Source organism: Dermochelys coriacea, chromosome 22 (assembly GCF_009764565.3).
Source record: "Dermochelys coriacea isolate rDerCor1 chromosome 22, rDerCor1.pri.v4, whole genome shotgun sequence".
In the NCBI taxonomy this organism is placed as follows: Eukaryota; Metazoa; Chordata; order Testudines; family Dermochelyidae; genus Dermochelys; species Dermochelys coriacea.
This window is the reverse complement of record NC_050089.1, coordinates 2,979,783-2,993,587: the sequence shown is the minus strand read 5'-3', so window position 1 is coordinate 2,993,587 and position 13,805 is coordinate 2,979,783. Positions and strand designations below refer to the sequence as shown.

General features: G+C 47.4%; 1 protein-coding gene across 4 annotated transcripts in view; it reads left to right on the top strand.

Moving 5' to 3' along the window:
- Window positions 1–13,805, top strand: part of EI24 (EI24 autophagy associated transmembrane protein) — an 80,622-nt gene that overhangs the window by 47,778 nt on the left and 19,039 nt on the right. The window contains exons 2-3 of one of the 4 annotated variants that reach the window (XM_043500776.1): window positions 4,117–4,296; window positions 12,868–13,015. In XM_043500776.1, coding sequence (XP_043356711.1) covers window positions 12,974–13,015 — 42 coding nt within the window. In that variant the 5' untranslated portion in view covers window positions 4,117–4,296; window positions 12,868–12,973. Of the gene's footprint in view, window positions 1–4,110; window positions 4,297–8,598; window positions 8,784–12,867; window positions 13,016–13,805 lie in introns of those variants that run through there. The other 3 variants (XM_038380809.2, XM_038380811.2, XM_043500777.1) reach the window with 3 other exon arrangements.

Below are 13,805 nucleotides of genomic sequence, written 5' to 3'. Positions count from 1 at the left end.
AAAAGAATAAACGGACACAAATCTGACATCAGGAATTATAACATTTAAAAAAAAACAGTAGGAAAACACTTCAATCTCCCTGGTCACTCAATAACAGACTTAAAAGTGGCAGCTCTTCAACAAAAAAACTTCAAAAACAGACTCCAACGAGAAACTGCAGAACTGGAATTAATTTGCAAATTGGACACCATCACATTAGGTCTGAATAGAGACTGGGAGTGGATGGGTCACTACAGAAACTAAATCGATTTGTTAGTCTCTAAGGTGCCACAAGTATTCCTCATTGTTTTTACAAAAACTAATTTCCCCTTGCTAAATACTCACACCTTCTTGTCAACTGTTTCAAATGGGCCACCTTGTTTACATTGGCCTATTAACACTACAAAAGTGATTTCCACTCCTTCTTGTCAACTGTTGAGAATTGCTACTTCCACTTAAATTGAATTGGCTCGTTAGCACTGATCCCCCACTTGGTAAGGCAACTCCCATCTTTTCAAATGTGGTATATTGATACCTCCCTACTGTATGTTCCACTCCATGCAGCTGATGAAGTGGGTTTTAGCCCACGAAAGCTTATGCCCAAATAAATTTGTTCGTCCCTAAAATGCCACAAGGACTCCTTGTTGTTTGTACTAGTCAGACACCTCCCTAGTGTATGGTCCTGAAGGCCAGCTTATGCATTGGAATGGTGTGCACCATGCTGTTCTTGGTGGAATTGTAAGTTAGCTCTACAAAAATGTTTCTGGAGCAATTTATTGGATCGACTAATAAATAAATAAAAAGTACAGAATTTGCATGGAGGTGCTAGAATGAACTGGAGATGGAAGAAAAGAAAAAGAGGATAAGGAAAGGGAAGAGGAAAGGGCAAATATCTGGGTTGGAGAAGTGATTGTATTTATTTCTTCTCTCTTCTTTATTCTCTTTTCCTGGCAGGCATCCTAGAGCTCCACATTGAAGACGAAAGGATGTGGTGGTGTTTTGAGCACTTATGTGATATTAATATTTCCAGCTAGTCTGGATTCTGCAGTAATAACTGGAGGGAAAGGAAGAGTATCCCCAGCATGCAGGGCCATGGCTCATCTGCAATACTGTCTTGGCACACAAGTTCAAATGTTGGTAACTAAGTGTGGCCCCAGCATCAGCTGATGGGCCCCACTTTTTCTTCAGCAGGAGGCTGGTGGCAGCTAAACACTTCCCTCAAACTGTAACCTGTTATTTAAATTGATTCTGGCGAGCATGGGGGTATGGGCATATGAAGCCGGAGAATGAGATCACTGGCCCTCCCAAAACTCCTCTGATCATACAGTTCTAGAACCTGCTGCTTTACTGAAGCATGGGTTCAATCCTCCTATGAGAGAAAATGCCACCTAGCGAGCTCTCAATACACCTGCCTGCAGCATCTTGGGTTGTCCTTGCAGGTCTCCCATTCAGGAACAAAACTACTTCACTTGTGAGAGCGGGAGAAGTAATTACTCAACTGAAATTTAATTGGAACTCTGGAACTAGGAGCCCCAAAATGCTAGGTCTTGGTGTTATAAGTGATGGGAAAGATGGTGCCTTTAGCAGCAGAGCACTCCCTTGATAATTGCCCTATACTGTTCACTCCTTCTGAAGCACCTGGCATTGGCCCTGTTGGAAGACAATATCAAGTATCGGGGTAGCCGTGTTAGTCTGTATCCACAAAAACAACAGGGAGTCCAGTTAGATGGACCATTGATCTGACCCACTAGGGTCGTTCTTATGTCCTTCTTCCTGCCTCCTTAATGGCTGGGCACCAGCTGGGGGAACAAGGAGAGGGGAGGCCAGCCTGCACAGCAGGTGAGGAAGCTATGGCAGAGGCATCCCTGCAGCCGAGTGGGATGTGTGAAGGCCATGAAGAGCTGCGGACAGTGTGGGGCTGCCTATGCGTGAGGGACACTTGGCAGACCTGGCAAGTGAGCCCCACCAAGAGGAGTTAAAGGGGGAAATGCTGAGAGTGAGTCTCTGGAACATTTCCGGTCAGTGAGATCTGCTCAGCGGGGGAATCCATGGGGACATCCCCAGAGGGAAGTGGCGGGAGTCAAACACTGGTCGGCACATTTGCAGCTGGGCAGTAGGCGCCAGTCCTGCCCTGGGCCCCCAGGTCTGACTGGGTTGGCATTTTCCTTCCCTAACCTCTGTGATCCCATGATTTGAAAGGTGAGGGCTCCTTGCTCATGATTTGAAAGGTGAGAGCAGCCTGATACCTGGATATGTTCATAGGGTCCCTGTACCATCCCCATGGCTGTGTGTCCACTCCAAGGGACCCAGGACTCTGTTCTGTGTTTTTCTGTCAGGAAAGATAAACCCAGAGCTGTTCGGAGCCCCCACTTCTGGAATTGCCACAATAGCATCCCAAGCACTGATAGAAGTGGGAAGGAGCCCCCTGGGATCTGTCACATCCCCACATTAGCTCAGGGTGCCTGCATTTCTGGGGGCTTCCCGTGGCTAATTATGGAAACAAGCCAAGCCTTGAGGTTGCCCAGTGCTCCTGGAGCAAGGCTTGTGCACCTTCCAACTTCTCCTCTTTGCTCCTTGGCCAGGGTGGCGGAAAAAAGTAGATGAGGAAGTGACCAGAGAGAAGGGTAGCTCTGGCTGCTCCTTTCTTTGCCTCCTTCCCTCATTTGGGAATGGGGCATTCCAGACCTGGAGGCATCTCCTCAGTTGTCTCTTTGTGCTGTCATCCTTTCCAGGCAGGGAGAAGAAGGAGGGGAGATAGACCATTCACCCTGCAACCCTCCTATTCTCTTCCCCCAGTCATTGAGGGAGCTGCTCCAGCTGACATCCCTGCAGTTACCCAGCTGAGTTCCACCCCAGCTCCTCACTCAGACCCCCGTGGGAGTGGAAAGCAAGCCAGGTGAGCAATACTGGGGAGAACATTCCCAGCCAGCTGGAGGCCAGCTTCCTGGATGCTGAAACAGGGAGGCAGAACATTGGCGGAGACTGGCCTTTCCAAGAACAGATTTAAACAACCAGGGGCAGCCCTGGATTAATTGAGATTATTGACAGCTAAGTGTATGATATAGCTGTGAAGTTCCAAGTGACCATGGTGCTAAGCGTAATGACAACCAGGAAGCTGTACACTACCGCTGATTTGTGGCAATACTTAGGTACCTCACTAAAGTGCTGTTAGGCAAAATCCAGTAACATGTTTTGAGATCCTCAGGTGGAGGCTTCTGAGCAATGCAAAGTATTATTACTGTTATATTTATTTTAGAATGTCTACATCCTGTTTCTTTTTCATGTCGGATTCCCTGTCCAACCCTTATTCTATTATGGTTTAAAGTAACAAAATATATGTTGCAAAGAAACTCATTTATTTTGTTCGTATTAATAACACCTCAGATGATCAGAGGTGAAAGAATTTTAAAACCCCAAAGTGCGTGTCCCTATTTGTGCTGTTTGTTTACTTTCTGCATGTCTTCCAGCTTGCACAATGGAAACCAACCGAATCAGCTTCCCTTTTTTCTCTTATGGTCAATGTCACTTTCAGGTGCTGACAACTGAATGTGAGTTGCAAATATTAAAAAGAGGAAGGGTCATTTGTTTAAAACCAGCTGTTTCCTTTGGAACTGAAAAAAATTGTACAAACATAGCTACTGGTCTTAGCTTTTATAAAAGTTTGCTTTTACAGTATTTAAATGTTGGGCACAAATTTAAGTTGTCTTTGCCTTTTAAGTGTGTTGCAACATGGGGGGCGGTCTGAGGACATTTGGGCTTTAAAAATAGCATCAGTCATGATTAATTAGACATTAAACTCCATTTCCCAGAAACTCAGAGGATGCTTTTGGAGTAGCAGCCGCGTTAGTCTGTATTCGCAAAAAGAAAAGGAGGACTTGTGGCACCTTAGAGACTAACAAATTTATTTGAGCATAAGCTTTTGAGAGCTACAGCTACGATGAAGTGAGCTGTAGCTCACAAAAGCTTATGCTCAATTAATTTGGTAGTCTCTAAGGTGCCACAAGTACTCCTTTTCTTTCAGAGGATGCTGCGAAAGAGCCTGTCATCGAGACCCGTGAGAACTACATTTCCCAGACAGCTCTGCGTATCCATCTTGCTCAGTAGCAGACTCATATTATTTCTGTTCTTACATTGCAGGAGAGGTTAAGAACTTCACTTCCCAGTGTGCTCCTAAAAGACATGCTCTGTGCAGAGATGTCCAGGGCCTGGGACAGGGGAGCTGCTTTGTTTTGGACCTGTACAAGGAATTAATCCCAGCATTTAGCACACTGACAGGCGTGGAGACCCCAGTGAAGGCCAGTTGGGGAGCCCCTAGAGGTAAGTCACAGCCTGGAGAGAGGGAGGCAGAGTGTACAGGGCTGGTTCTGGGTGCTGAAAACATTGGGACTCTGATGGGGACAAAATAGCCAGGTTGCGTGTAAGGCTGTGCAAGGGCACACGCCTGTGTGTTGGAAATATGGTAGGGGACTCTTCTCTCTGCATGCAGGTGGGTGCTAGGTGGAACATGAGCACGGAACCTAGTTTCCCGTGATTAACCTCCCCTCCCCCAAATTCTCTGCTAAAAAAACATAAAAATCTGCCTTTTCTCGTGATTAAAATGAAATGCTGAACTTTAGTTTCCCTAGCCACAATACAGGGGAACTCCGTTTATCCAATCTAATTAGGACGGGGGCTGGATTGGATAATCAAAAATTTGGATAATCCGGAGAGCTTCAGCTCTGGGTGGCGGGTCTTGGGCTCTCAGCCCTGGTTTGTTCAATATGGAGAGCTGGATATCGGAGGTTCGGATAAACGGGGTTCTGCTGTATATGTTTTTATTTTTTCACAAAATATAAAAACTAAAGATTCTCTGTAAAAACACTAATTGCACGTTTTTTTGTGGCAAATGGATTTCTAGGAACCTTGCACATGAGCTACAATTTGGGTCTCTGTGTGCCAGGTTGGACAATGCAGCGCTTTCTGTCTGGGAGTGTGTATCAGGGAGGAACTTAATACCTTTCTCCCTGAACAGGCAGGAGTTGTGCCCTACCATATCTAATAATCTGTTGGCCAATGTCTGTCAGATGGTATGATCTTTAAGGTCTTTTATTCCTACATGGTACTAATAAAAGCATACAGCAGGGACCCTAATTTAGATATTAACTGTATATCTGGTTGACAAGCCATTCATTCAGTCTAGTTTACTGAACTCTTAATAGCTACAATCCTACCAAAGAGTGACTGTGCCTTCCCACTTACTGCTTGGCTGATAAAACTGAATTATTTGTAAATCTATAAAATGTTGTCAGGGGAAAAAACTGTGATTAGGGACATATGTGAAGGGGATGGAGCTTTTTAGTTCATTTTAAATCATGCTCATCACCATGGTATCTAACCATCTCTGCAATCTCTGAATGCTACAAGGAAATCTGTTTGCAGGATGAGATATATATGCTAATTGCTGGAAGCTTAGGGTGGTTGTTAGTTGTAAGGCAGTCATAAGTTGTGAATGGGCTTTTGAATGAGGAAGTGACAGCAAACTGAATAGTCATTGAATTTTGCTCACCCAAATTCTGACATCAACTTTGAACTTGATCTTGGTCTTGTGCTTGGACTGAAGGGACCCGAGACCAAACTTGAAAAAACAAAAAAACCTGTATTGTTATCTTAATTTTCTCTCTAAAGGTGTAAAACCAGTAACCACATTTTCAAGGGAAGATAGCCAGCCCAGACTTCATAATAGTTTGAAAGTGGGCTGGACGCAGAAGGGACTGTTGAAAGTGCTACTTATAAATCATCATATGTTGTGTATTGGTGCTTCAATTTCTTGGCCACCTGTCTCCCGAAGTGGGAAGTAAAAACCTAAATGACTTCTAATGAATTTTGGTCATTTGGTGCTCATTTGGCCCCAATCCTGCACTCGCCTCCATGCAGGTGGGCTACTGTCTCTGTGCAGAAACCAGTATACTTCAGTGAGGCTCTATGGAAGCATAGGGGCCTGACTCTGCAGATCCAATTGCAAGGTCAGGGCCTTGCAGGCCTCTGATACATATTTGATGTTGAGAAGATTAAGAGATCTGATGGAAGGTACCTAGCAGAAATCAGCTTGTTTCATTCTGCAGGCTGTAGTTTGATATTGGCAGCTCAGTGACTGGTGTGTATTTTCTCTTGAATGATTGTTAAGTATTATTTTTTGCTTGTTGCTTTAATAGGGGAAAGTGATCAGAATGATTGTTCTGGGGAAGGTGCATTAGCTAAGATTTCTGAACTGTTGTGAATGTGCCAGAAGAATTAAAAAATGTATCTATCTTATCGACAGGAAAAGGCTTAGGGATGGGCTAGGCATGAATAGCTCCATGGGTGATAGCAGATTAGCACCAGGGCTGGTGTGGTTACTCTCCAGTAAGCTGGTCCCAAACATTTCTTTTCCTTCAGTGCACTTCCTGCCACACTTCTGGAGAATTCTGTTGGAGTTCACTTTGCAGCAGGTACTAGGATTCTCGGACGTGGCCCAGAATCCTTTATAAACAGCACTATAGCTAGTGTGAAGGATCTGAGCTCCCTGTCTGGGAGCTGGAGGAACTGCTGCCAATGGTCTGAGCAGAAAAAGGGGCGCAGCGCAAGATGAATATGTAGATGGAGGAAGGTTGCCATGCTGGGGTGGGTGGGTTTGTTTACATAGAATTTTTTTGGTTTTTTGGTGTGCAGATGCCACTAATCCTGTCTTCACCTCCTGAATCAATGCTTGTAGGGTCAGCTCGGCCCGGCCTTACCAAATGCCGAGGGTTAGCATATCTCCTATTATGAAGATGAGGAGATCTGTCCTAAGGAATAACTCTGAGGCCTAATCTACACTTAAAAATTAGATCGATCTAGCTACATCGCTCAGGGCTATGAAAAATTTTGCTCCTGGTGCAACGTAGTTTGGTTGATCTAACCCCCATTGAATACGCGGTTAGGTTGACCAAAGAATTCTTCTGTTGACCTAGCTATTGCACTCCCAAGAGGCAGCTAAACTACAGCAATGGAAACCCTCCGTCTGTTTATGCAGGAAGCATTAACGCTATGGCACTACAGTGGCACAGCTGCATCACTATAGCTGTGCTGGTGTCGCCACTGTAGTGTAGACATACCCTAAGATAACTGAGAAACATAGAACTGTGTTAACTGAGTAATGCACTTGTTTAACGAGTTGCTATTCTAAGCTCTGGAGAAGGGAAGGATGTGGGGTGATGTCCCCTCACACTCATTGGCTTCAGAATGCTCTGATTAGTCCAGAGCATTGGCTTGTTGTTACAATGAGATAATTACAGGATACTTCCTGTTTACAAGGTAAATGACTACATCCCGGGCAGACATCCTAAGATGTTTATTACTTAGAGCACAGTTATTATTCAGTTAAGAGGAAGAACCATCTGTTGTACTGAGAGATGTTCATTTGTGTCATACACCCTGTCCATCCCTCTGCTCCTCCTTTCTCTTCACAGAGATTTACCCCCACCCTCAATAAGTGAGTGATTGTAATGTAATGATATTCTTCTAAGCTGTCACAACCTTCCCCCCACACTAATTAATATTATGGTGCATTAATAGCTGGAAGGGGAGGGTGTTGTATGTAGAACTGCTGTCATGCATACAAATTGGCTCATCTGCTCTAAAGCCATCATAGGAGGAGGCGGTACATAGGGCATGGTCTCTTTGCCCATAGCAGCAGAAACACAGGGCCTTTTTCACTCAGAGACACATACTGCCACTTTATGGGAAACAGGTACAGGTTCAAATTACAGACAGTTCTGCTTGTGTCATTTACTGAATTTTCCTTCCCTGTCTTTTAACCTTAGCTCATCAGTGTAGCTAGTCAAAGTTAACCCCAGTTTGGGATTAGAGGGTTGAGTCCAACAAGCTACATCGAGGTAAAAACTACCTGTGCCTTGTCTCCTCTAAGATTTTACATTGCAGTAACTATCTTAATGTAAAAACATGCCTATTCTTTGCAGTGAAGACCAAGGCATAATCCTCTCTAGAAGACCACACTGAAAGGCTGGGGAAATGTGTCTGATGTCACAGCCGTGGGTTTCACGTCTTCAGGTGGGGAATAAGTGGCAGGATCAGAAGAGCTCATAAAATGTAAAGACCCGGGGCCTGGTTCTCCTGGGAGTTGTGCCATCATCCATCAGGAGCGGCTGCACTGAAGTCAGCAAAAGTTATCTGGTGCAAACCGGGCGTGAGAAACGGGGCCCGTCGCCAGGAACAGGACTACAGATAGGAATCGCAGTACAGAGCCAGCTGTGAGACGGGTCTGCGTCCTCCCCCTCGCGCGGACGGGGAAACGGGCCAGGAGGCTGGAGGCCCGGGCGAGTCGGGGGGCGGGGGCTGGGGCAGAACCCAGGCGTAGGGAGCTGGTGCGGGGGGGAGCCTGGCAGGAGGGGCACCGGGCCAGGCCCAGCTGTTGGGTGTGTTCCACCGTGGGCGGCCCCCGCACGAGGCTGGAGGGTGGCCCCAGGCCCCAGCAATAGGCCCAGGCCCAAGCCCAAGCCCCCCCCGCCCCAAGGTTGCTTCAGCAGGGAGCCCCCGCCCCCTGTGGCCGCCCGTGCATTGCACCCCAGAGGGGGACGGGCTGCGCATGCGCGGTCGCAGGCCGGCGCCGCGCCGCGGGCTCCCCTGGCGGCCGCCGTGAGTGCTGCAAAGCTGAGGCGGCTGCTGGCGCATGCGCACGGTGTCTCGGCCGGCCGGCGCGCTGGGCTGGGAAGTCCGGCCTGAGAGCGAGACGGAGCCTCGGCCGCGGAGCCCCGGGAGCGTCCCCCCCCCCCCCGCCGGCTGCTCCGGTGAGCCCCGCCCCGCCCCGCCGGAGCCCCCCTCTGCCCCCCGGGCACCCCGCCCTGCCCCGCTCGAGCCCCGGCACCGCGCCCCGCCGCCCGCTCCCCAACCCCCGGGCACCCCGCCCCGCCCCCAGCCCCCGGGCACCCCGCCCCGCCCTCCGCTCCCCGGGCACCCCGCCCCGCCCCCCAGCCCCCGGGCACCCCGCCCCGCCCCCAAACCCCCAACCCCCGGGCCACCCCGCCCTCCGCTCCCCGGGCACCCCGCCCCCCAACCCCCGGGCACCCCGCCCCGCCCTCCACTCCCCGGGCACCCCGCCCCCCAACCCCCGGGCACCCCGCCCTCCGCTCCCCGGGCACCCTGCCCTGCTCTCTGCCCCCTGGGCACCGCGCTCTGCTCCCCGGTCTCTGCCCCCGCTCTGCGCTGGGTGCTCTATCTCAGACACCCACTGGGCACCCTAGCCTTCCCTGCCCAGGTTGCTGTGGGTGACACCCAGATGCTTTTTCCCCCTCTGGTACCCCATCTTATTAGGTTGGATATTAGGAAAAACCTTTTCACTCGGAGGGTGGAGAAGCCCTGGAATGGGTCACCTAGGGAGGGGGTGGAATCTCCTTCCTTTGAGGTTTTTAAGGTCAGGCTTGACAAAGCCCTGGCTGGGATGATTTAGTTGGGGTTGGTCCTGCTTTAAGCAGGAGGTTGGACTAGATACCTCCTGAGGTCCCTTCCAACCCTGATAGTCTATGATTCTGTGATCTCCTTTGTCTTCACTTCAGTCTTGGTATAGGGCTCCTCCCCAGCGTCCTCTCTCTGGGCTGCCTGGGGTGACATGAAACTCCTTGCTCTCCCTCATCCAACCTGCCCTGTCTCCCTCTGTTGGGTGCTACCCCTGATTCTGTGGGGAGAGGGGCCCTGAGCCACTGAGTGGGTCCTCCCTCCACAGGAGAGCAGGATGGAGAAGAATCCTTCATCACGGAGTGGGGGGTGTTGTTGTCTACCTGGATATACGGGGAAGGGGAAGCAGCTTTATAGGGACACACTGAATTTAGGGTGTGTGGTGTGTCTGCTTTATAGGGATGTGCTGAATTGGCTGAATCCAGCAGGTGCAGCTGCTTTGTAGGGGGTCAGGTAGCCTGGGGTGGCCCTTTCTAAGAACATTTGTTAGGGAGCTGATTTGGCTTAATGATCGTGACTGGAACTGGAAACATGTCACTTGCTGAGGAAGTGTTCAGCCGGTGCCAGAAGGTGAAGAGAAGAACTCTGCTCTTCCAGCACAGCCATCATCCCTTTTATTCCTGGACATTTATTCAGCCCAGAATTTTTCCCACTTAAATTCTGTTAGACTTTATTCATGGACTTCTCTCTTAACTGGGATGATACTGACCTTTGGCCCATCCCAGTTGAGGGGCTTCTGCTGTTTATTGGCTTAATTGCTAAAAAAACACTTTCATGTGTAACAATAAATGTGACTCATGTCCTTATCTGACACACATCCATTAGTATCGTGGTTTTCTACCTGTGGTGCGCAAACCCCTGGGGGTCCACAGACTGTGTTTAAAGTGTCCACGGAAGGTTGTTGTTACCACAGAACAATGGTTTTCAAGCTGTGGTCCATAGATGTCTGGGGGTCTGCAGAGTGTCTGCAAATAAAAAAAGGTTGGAAACCACTGCATTATTTTAATCATTGACTTCACTGCGGCCATGTCTATGCGACACCAGTATCGCTACAGTGCTGTAGCTATGCCACTGTGACTCCATAGTGTAGACACACACTGCAGAAATGGAAAGAGTATTTCCATCGCTGCAGGAATTCCACCTCCCAAGCTTACAGGAACTGGGTCAATGAAAAAAAGAAAAGGAGTACTTGTGGCACCTTAGGGACTATCAAATTTAAAAGCTTAAATTCTGGAGAAACTGATGAAGCCAGGATGGCATAGCAGCCAATACTTTGCAACTCCATAACACTAATAAGTTGTCACTCAGGATTATTTTTGTCAAAATACCATAGAACCGTACCAATTAGTCTTGAAAATCAATAAATCTGCTTTCTTTAAAAGAAACAAAACATAAAAAATTCACAACACATCTCAGCTAAAATATAACAGTAAAGACTATGATGTGGTGACCTCTTGTATTACGAAGTTACAGAATACACGAAAGAATATTTAAAGTAAGGCTAAGTCTTACTGGTGCAAGCTCCTCTTTACAATGGTGCAGCGCACACATGTTGGGTTTTGTTATGGTGTAGCTACATCAATGTACACCAGTGACAGTGCACAAATCCCTAATGTAGTCAAAGTCCTAAGTCACTTTGTCTGTCTCCTTTGACGTGCCCTTTACCTCATGCAGTATTTATTTCTTTGAAGTAGACTACACTAGGTCTTCCTGTGTAAAGGGTCCTTAGCCCTAGAGCCAGGAGAAGCTTGTGTTTCCAAAACATTTGCAAAACAAGTCATGAACCTAATTTGAACTCTGCTTGTCAAATGCATCCCCTGTTCTTACCTGGGTTTTTCCCTGCTGTTTCACTGTTCGCCTCAGCCTGAATACTTTCTCACCTGTCATTGCATACGGTTTCTTGTTTAGGGGCTTGTTAATCTTCATATAACTTTCCTTTTTGCCACTTTGGAGATGCATATAGGAAATCTAGGAATTTTGATGTGCTGACGCCCACGGTCATTCTTCTCTCTTGTGGGAGTGGTTTCAGAGTCTAGGACTTACTCTTGTGAAAGATTTGTCTTCCCACTCATGCATTTTTCCCTATTGGTCAACAGTTTTGTTCTTCAGGTAGGACCATACCTAGGGCTGCAGATTTGTTATGGCATTTTTAATTAAAAATGATGGAGCAATCACGGTTAATTTAGTAAAAGTCATAGCTTTTGTGATTCTTTTTTTTAAAGCAGTACAAATGAAATTCAGCTGTATCTTATTAAGATAGGCCAGCATCCTTCTTCACTGCTGTCACTGCCCTCAGCAGTACCCTCTACCCCAGCACCACAACCCTAATCCCACCCCAGTGAGGAGGGGAGGCCATTGGTTTGGGGGCTCTCTCTCAGTGGTGGCTCCTGTCCCACAGGGTTGGGCCTCTGGGTTGAGAGCAAGCCTATCCTGTGGTCACCTGGGCACGGGCAGCAGCGGCTTCTGTGTCCCAGGCATTATGACCTGGCACATTGGCTCACAGCTCTGCTCAGGTTTGGCTTGGCCACCCCGGGGCAGCGGGCTAAATTTGAGTGAATGGCATTGCGACCTGAGAAAAAGGTCACAGTGCCATTCACTCAAATTTGGCCTGGCCACTGCTCTGTCATTACAGAGGGGTGCTGCGATCCCATACGTCAGGTTGCAATGCCTGAAGCAGGGAGCTGGGCCCAACCCCATGGGACTCAGGAACTGCCGCTTGGGGTGAGTGTAGGGTGAGCTAGCTCTACAACACCCCCACCCAACCTGGTGTAGAGAAGAGGTTGTTGGGGTGACCCACCTAGAACCTTCCCATATGGAAGTCATGGACAAACGGAGAAGTCATGGTATCTGTGACATTTTCACCACTGTGACAAATCTGCAACTTTAGACACAGCTTTTAAGAAGTAATCTGTTGAGTAGGTAGAAGCCAATCCCATGGAGAGCTTTGTATATCAGGATAGGTATCTTGAATTGGACAGTTGTTTGTGATCCATTGCAGAGAGCAGGGTACTGGGGTGATGTGCTCATGGTGACTTGTGTTGTAAGCAGATAGGCAGCTGCATTTTATACTAGCAGGAGCTTTTTCAGGATATATGGCTTCATTCCTAGATATGGGTTGCAACAATGAAGACTGGAGTTAATGTAAAACTTTATTTCATTAGTTCAAAAGTCTGAATTTTACAACTTTCAAACCTTTGGTTATTGATGTGTTTTCCAATTGTCATGCCTTTTGTTCAGAAATGCTGCACATTAATATAGTAGTAAGTGTTAAATTATTCATGTAGCCTGGACAAATACTGCCGTCTGTTTAAAATGGTTGAGATGCTATTAAACGTACAATTCCATTACACACACCAATGCGTAAACCAGGAATTCTTTGTTTACATCTACCATGGTAATGTTTCCTTTTCTCTCTGCCAGGCTCCATCAGTTTCCCATCTTTGCATGATGACAGAGGTTTGGGCTCTTCTCTTCCCTTCTCCCTGTAGTTGATAGTTTTGGAATCAGAGGTGATGCTGGAGTAAAGATGGCAGATACTGTGAAAACCTTCCTTCATGATCTCGTCAGGGTAAGTCTCTCAATTTGTCTTGAGCCCAGAATCTCCTCAGGATCTTTTTTTTTTTTTTTCCCCTTGCATAAGTGGCATAGTGAGTTTATAGGCAAAATAGACTTGGAGACCAATCAATATTATAGGTCTTGAATATTCAGATTATATCCGTTCTTTAACACTTGGGGCCTCCCTTTCCATGTATCCAATGGTGGACTAAGAATATATCCTCTCCAGGTGTAACCTCAAGTTTCACTCCTGGTTACCTTTTTAAAAAAAATATGGAGCAGAATAGTGGTTGTGTACCTAATTTATATGTGTGGGATCACGCACAAGTACCAGGATTCTAATCTCCCTCCAACTCCACTCAGTGACATTATTTTGCTCTTGCGTGTGTGGAAATAAGAGGGAGCTACTCTTGTTCAGCATGATACCACTACAGACTCTCACAGCTGAGCATGGTCTGGACAAACGTTGAGCCTCCATGCATCTCCAAACATCTCTACATGCTGCAGAGCACCCTGCAGAATTGAGCCTTAATCACTGGCTTTTCTGCTCAGACTGCCATCAAAGAGATCAATTATGTATTTTTTTGTGATGGGAATGCTTGACTGATCACAGCTGATTTGGTGCTGCTGATTTGGTGCTGCAACAGATGGCCCACAGGTGAAAGGCTAACTCTGACTTAGTTAAGAAAATGTTGCTTCCCCCACCCGTTTTTAAAAAAAGTTGAAAATATCTTAAGTGCTTTCTGGAGCCCTTTCTGGGTTTAACACAAGTTTTGGGTTTGGGCAACATGGAGCTGATGTTT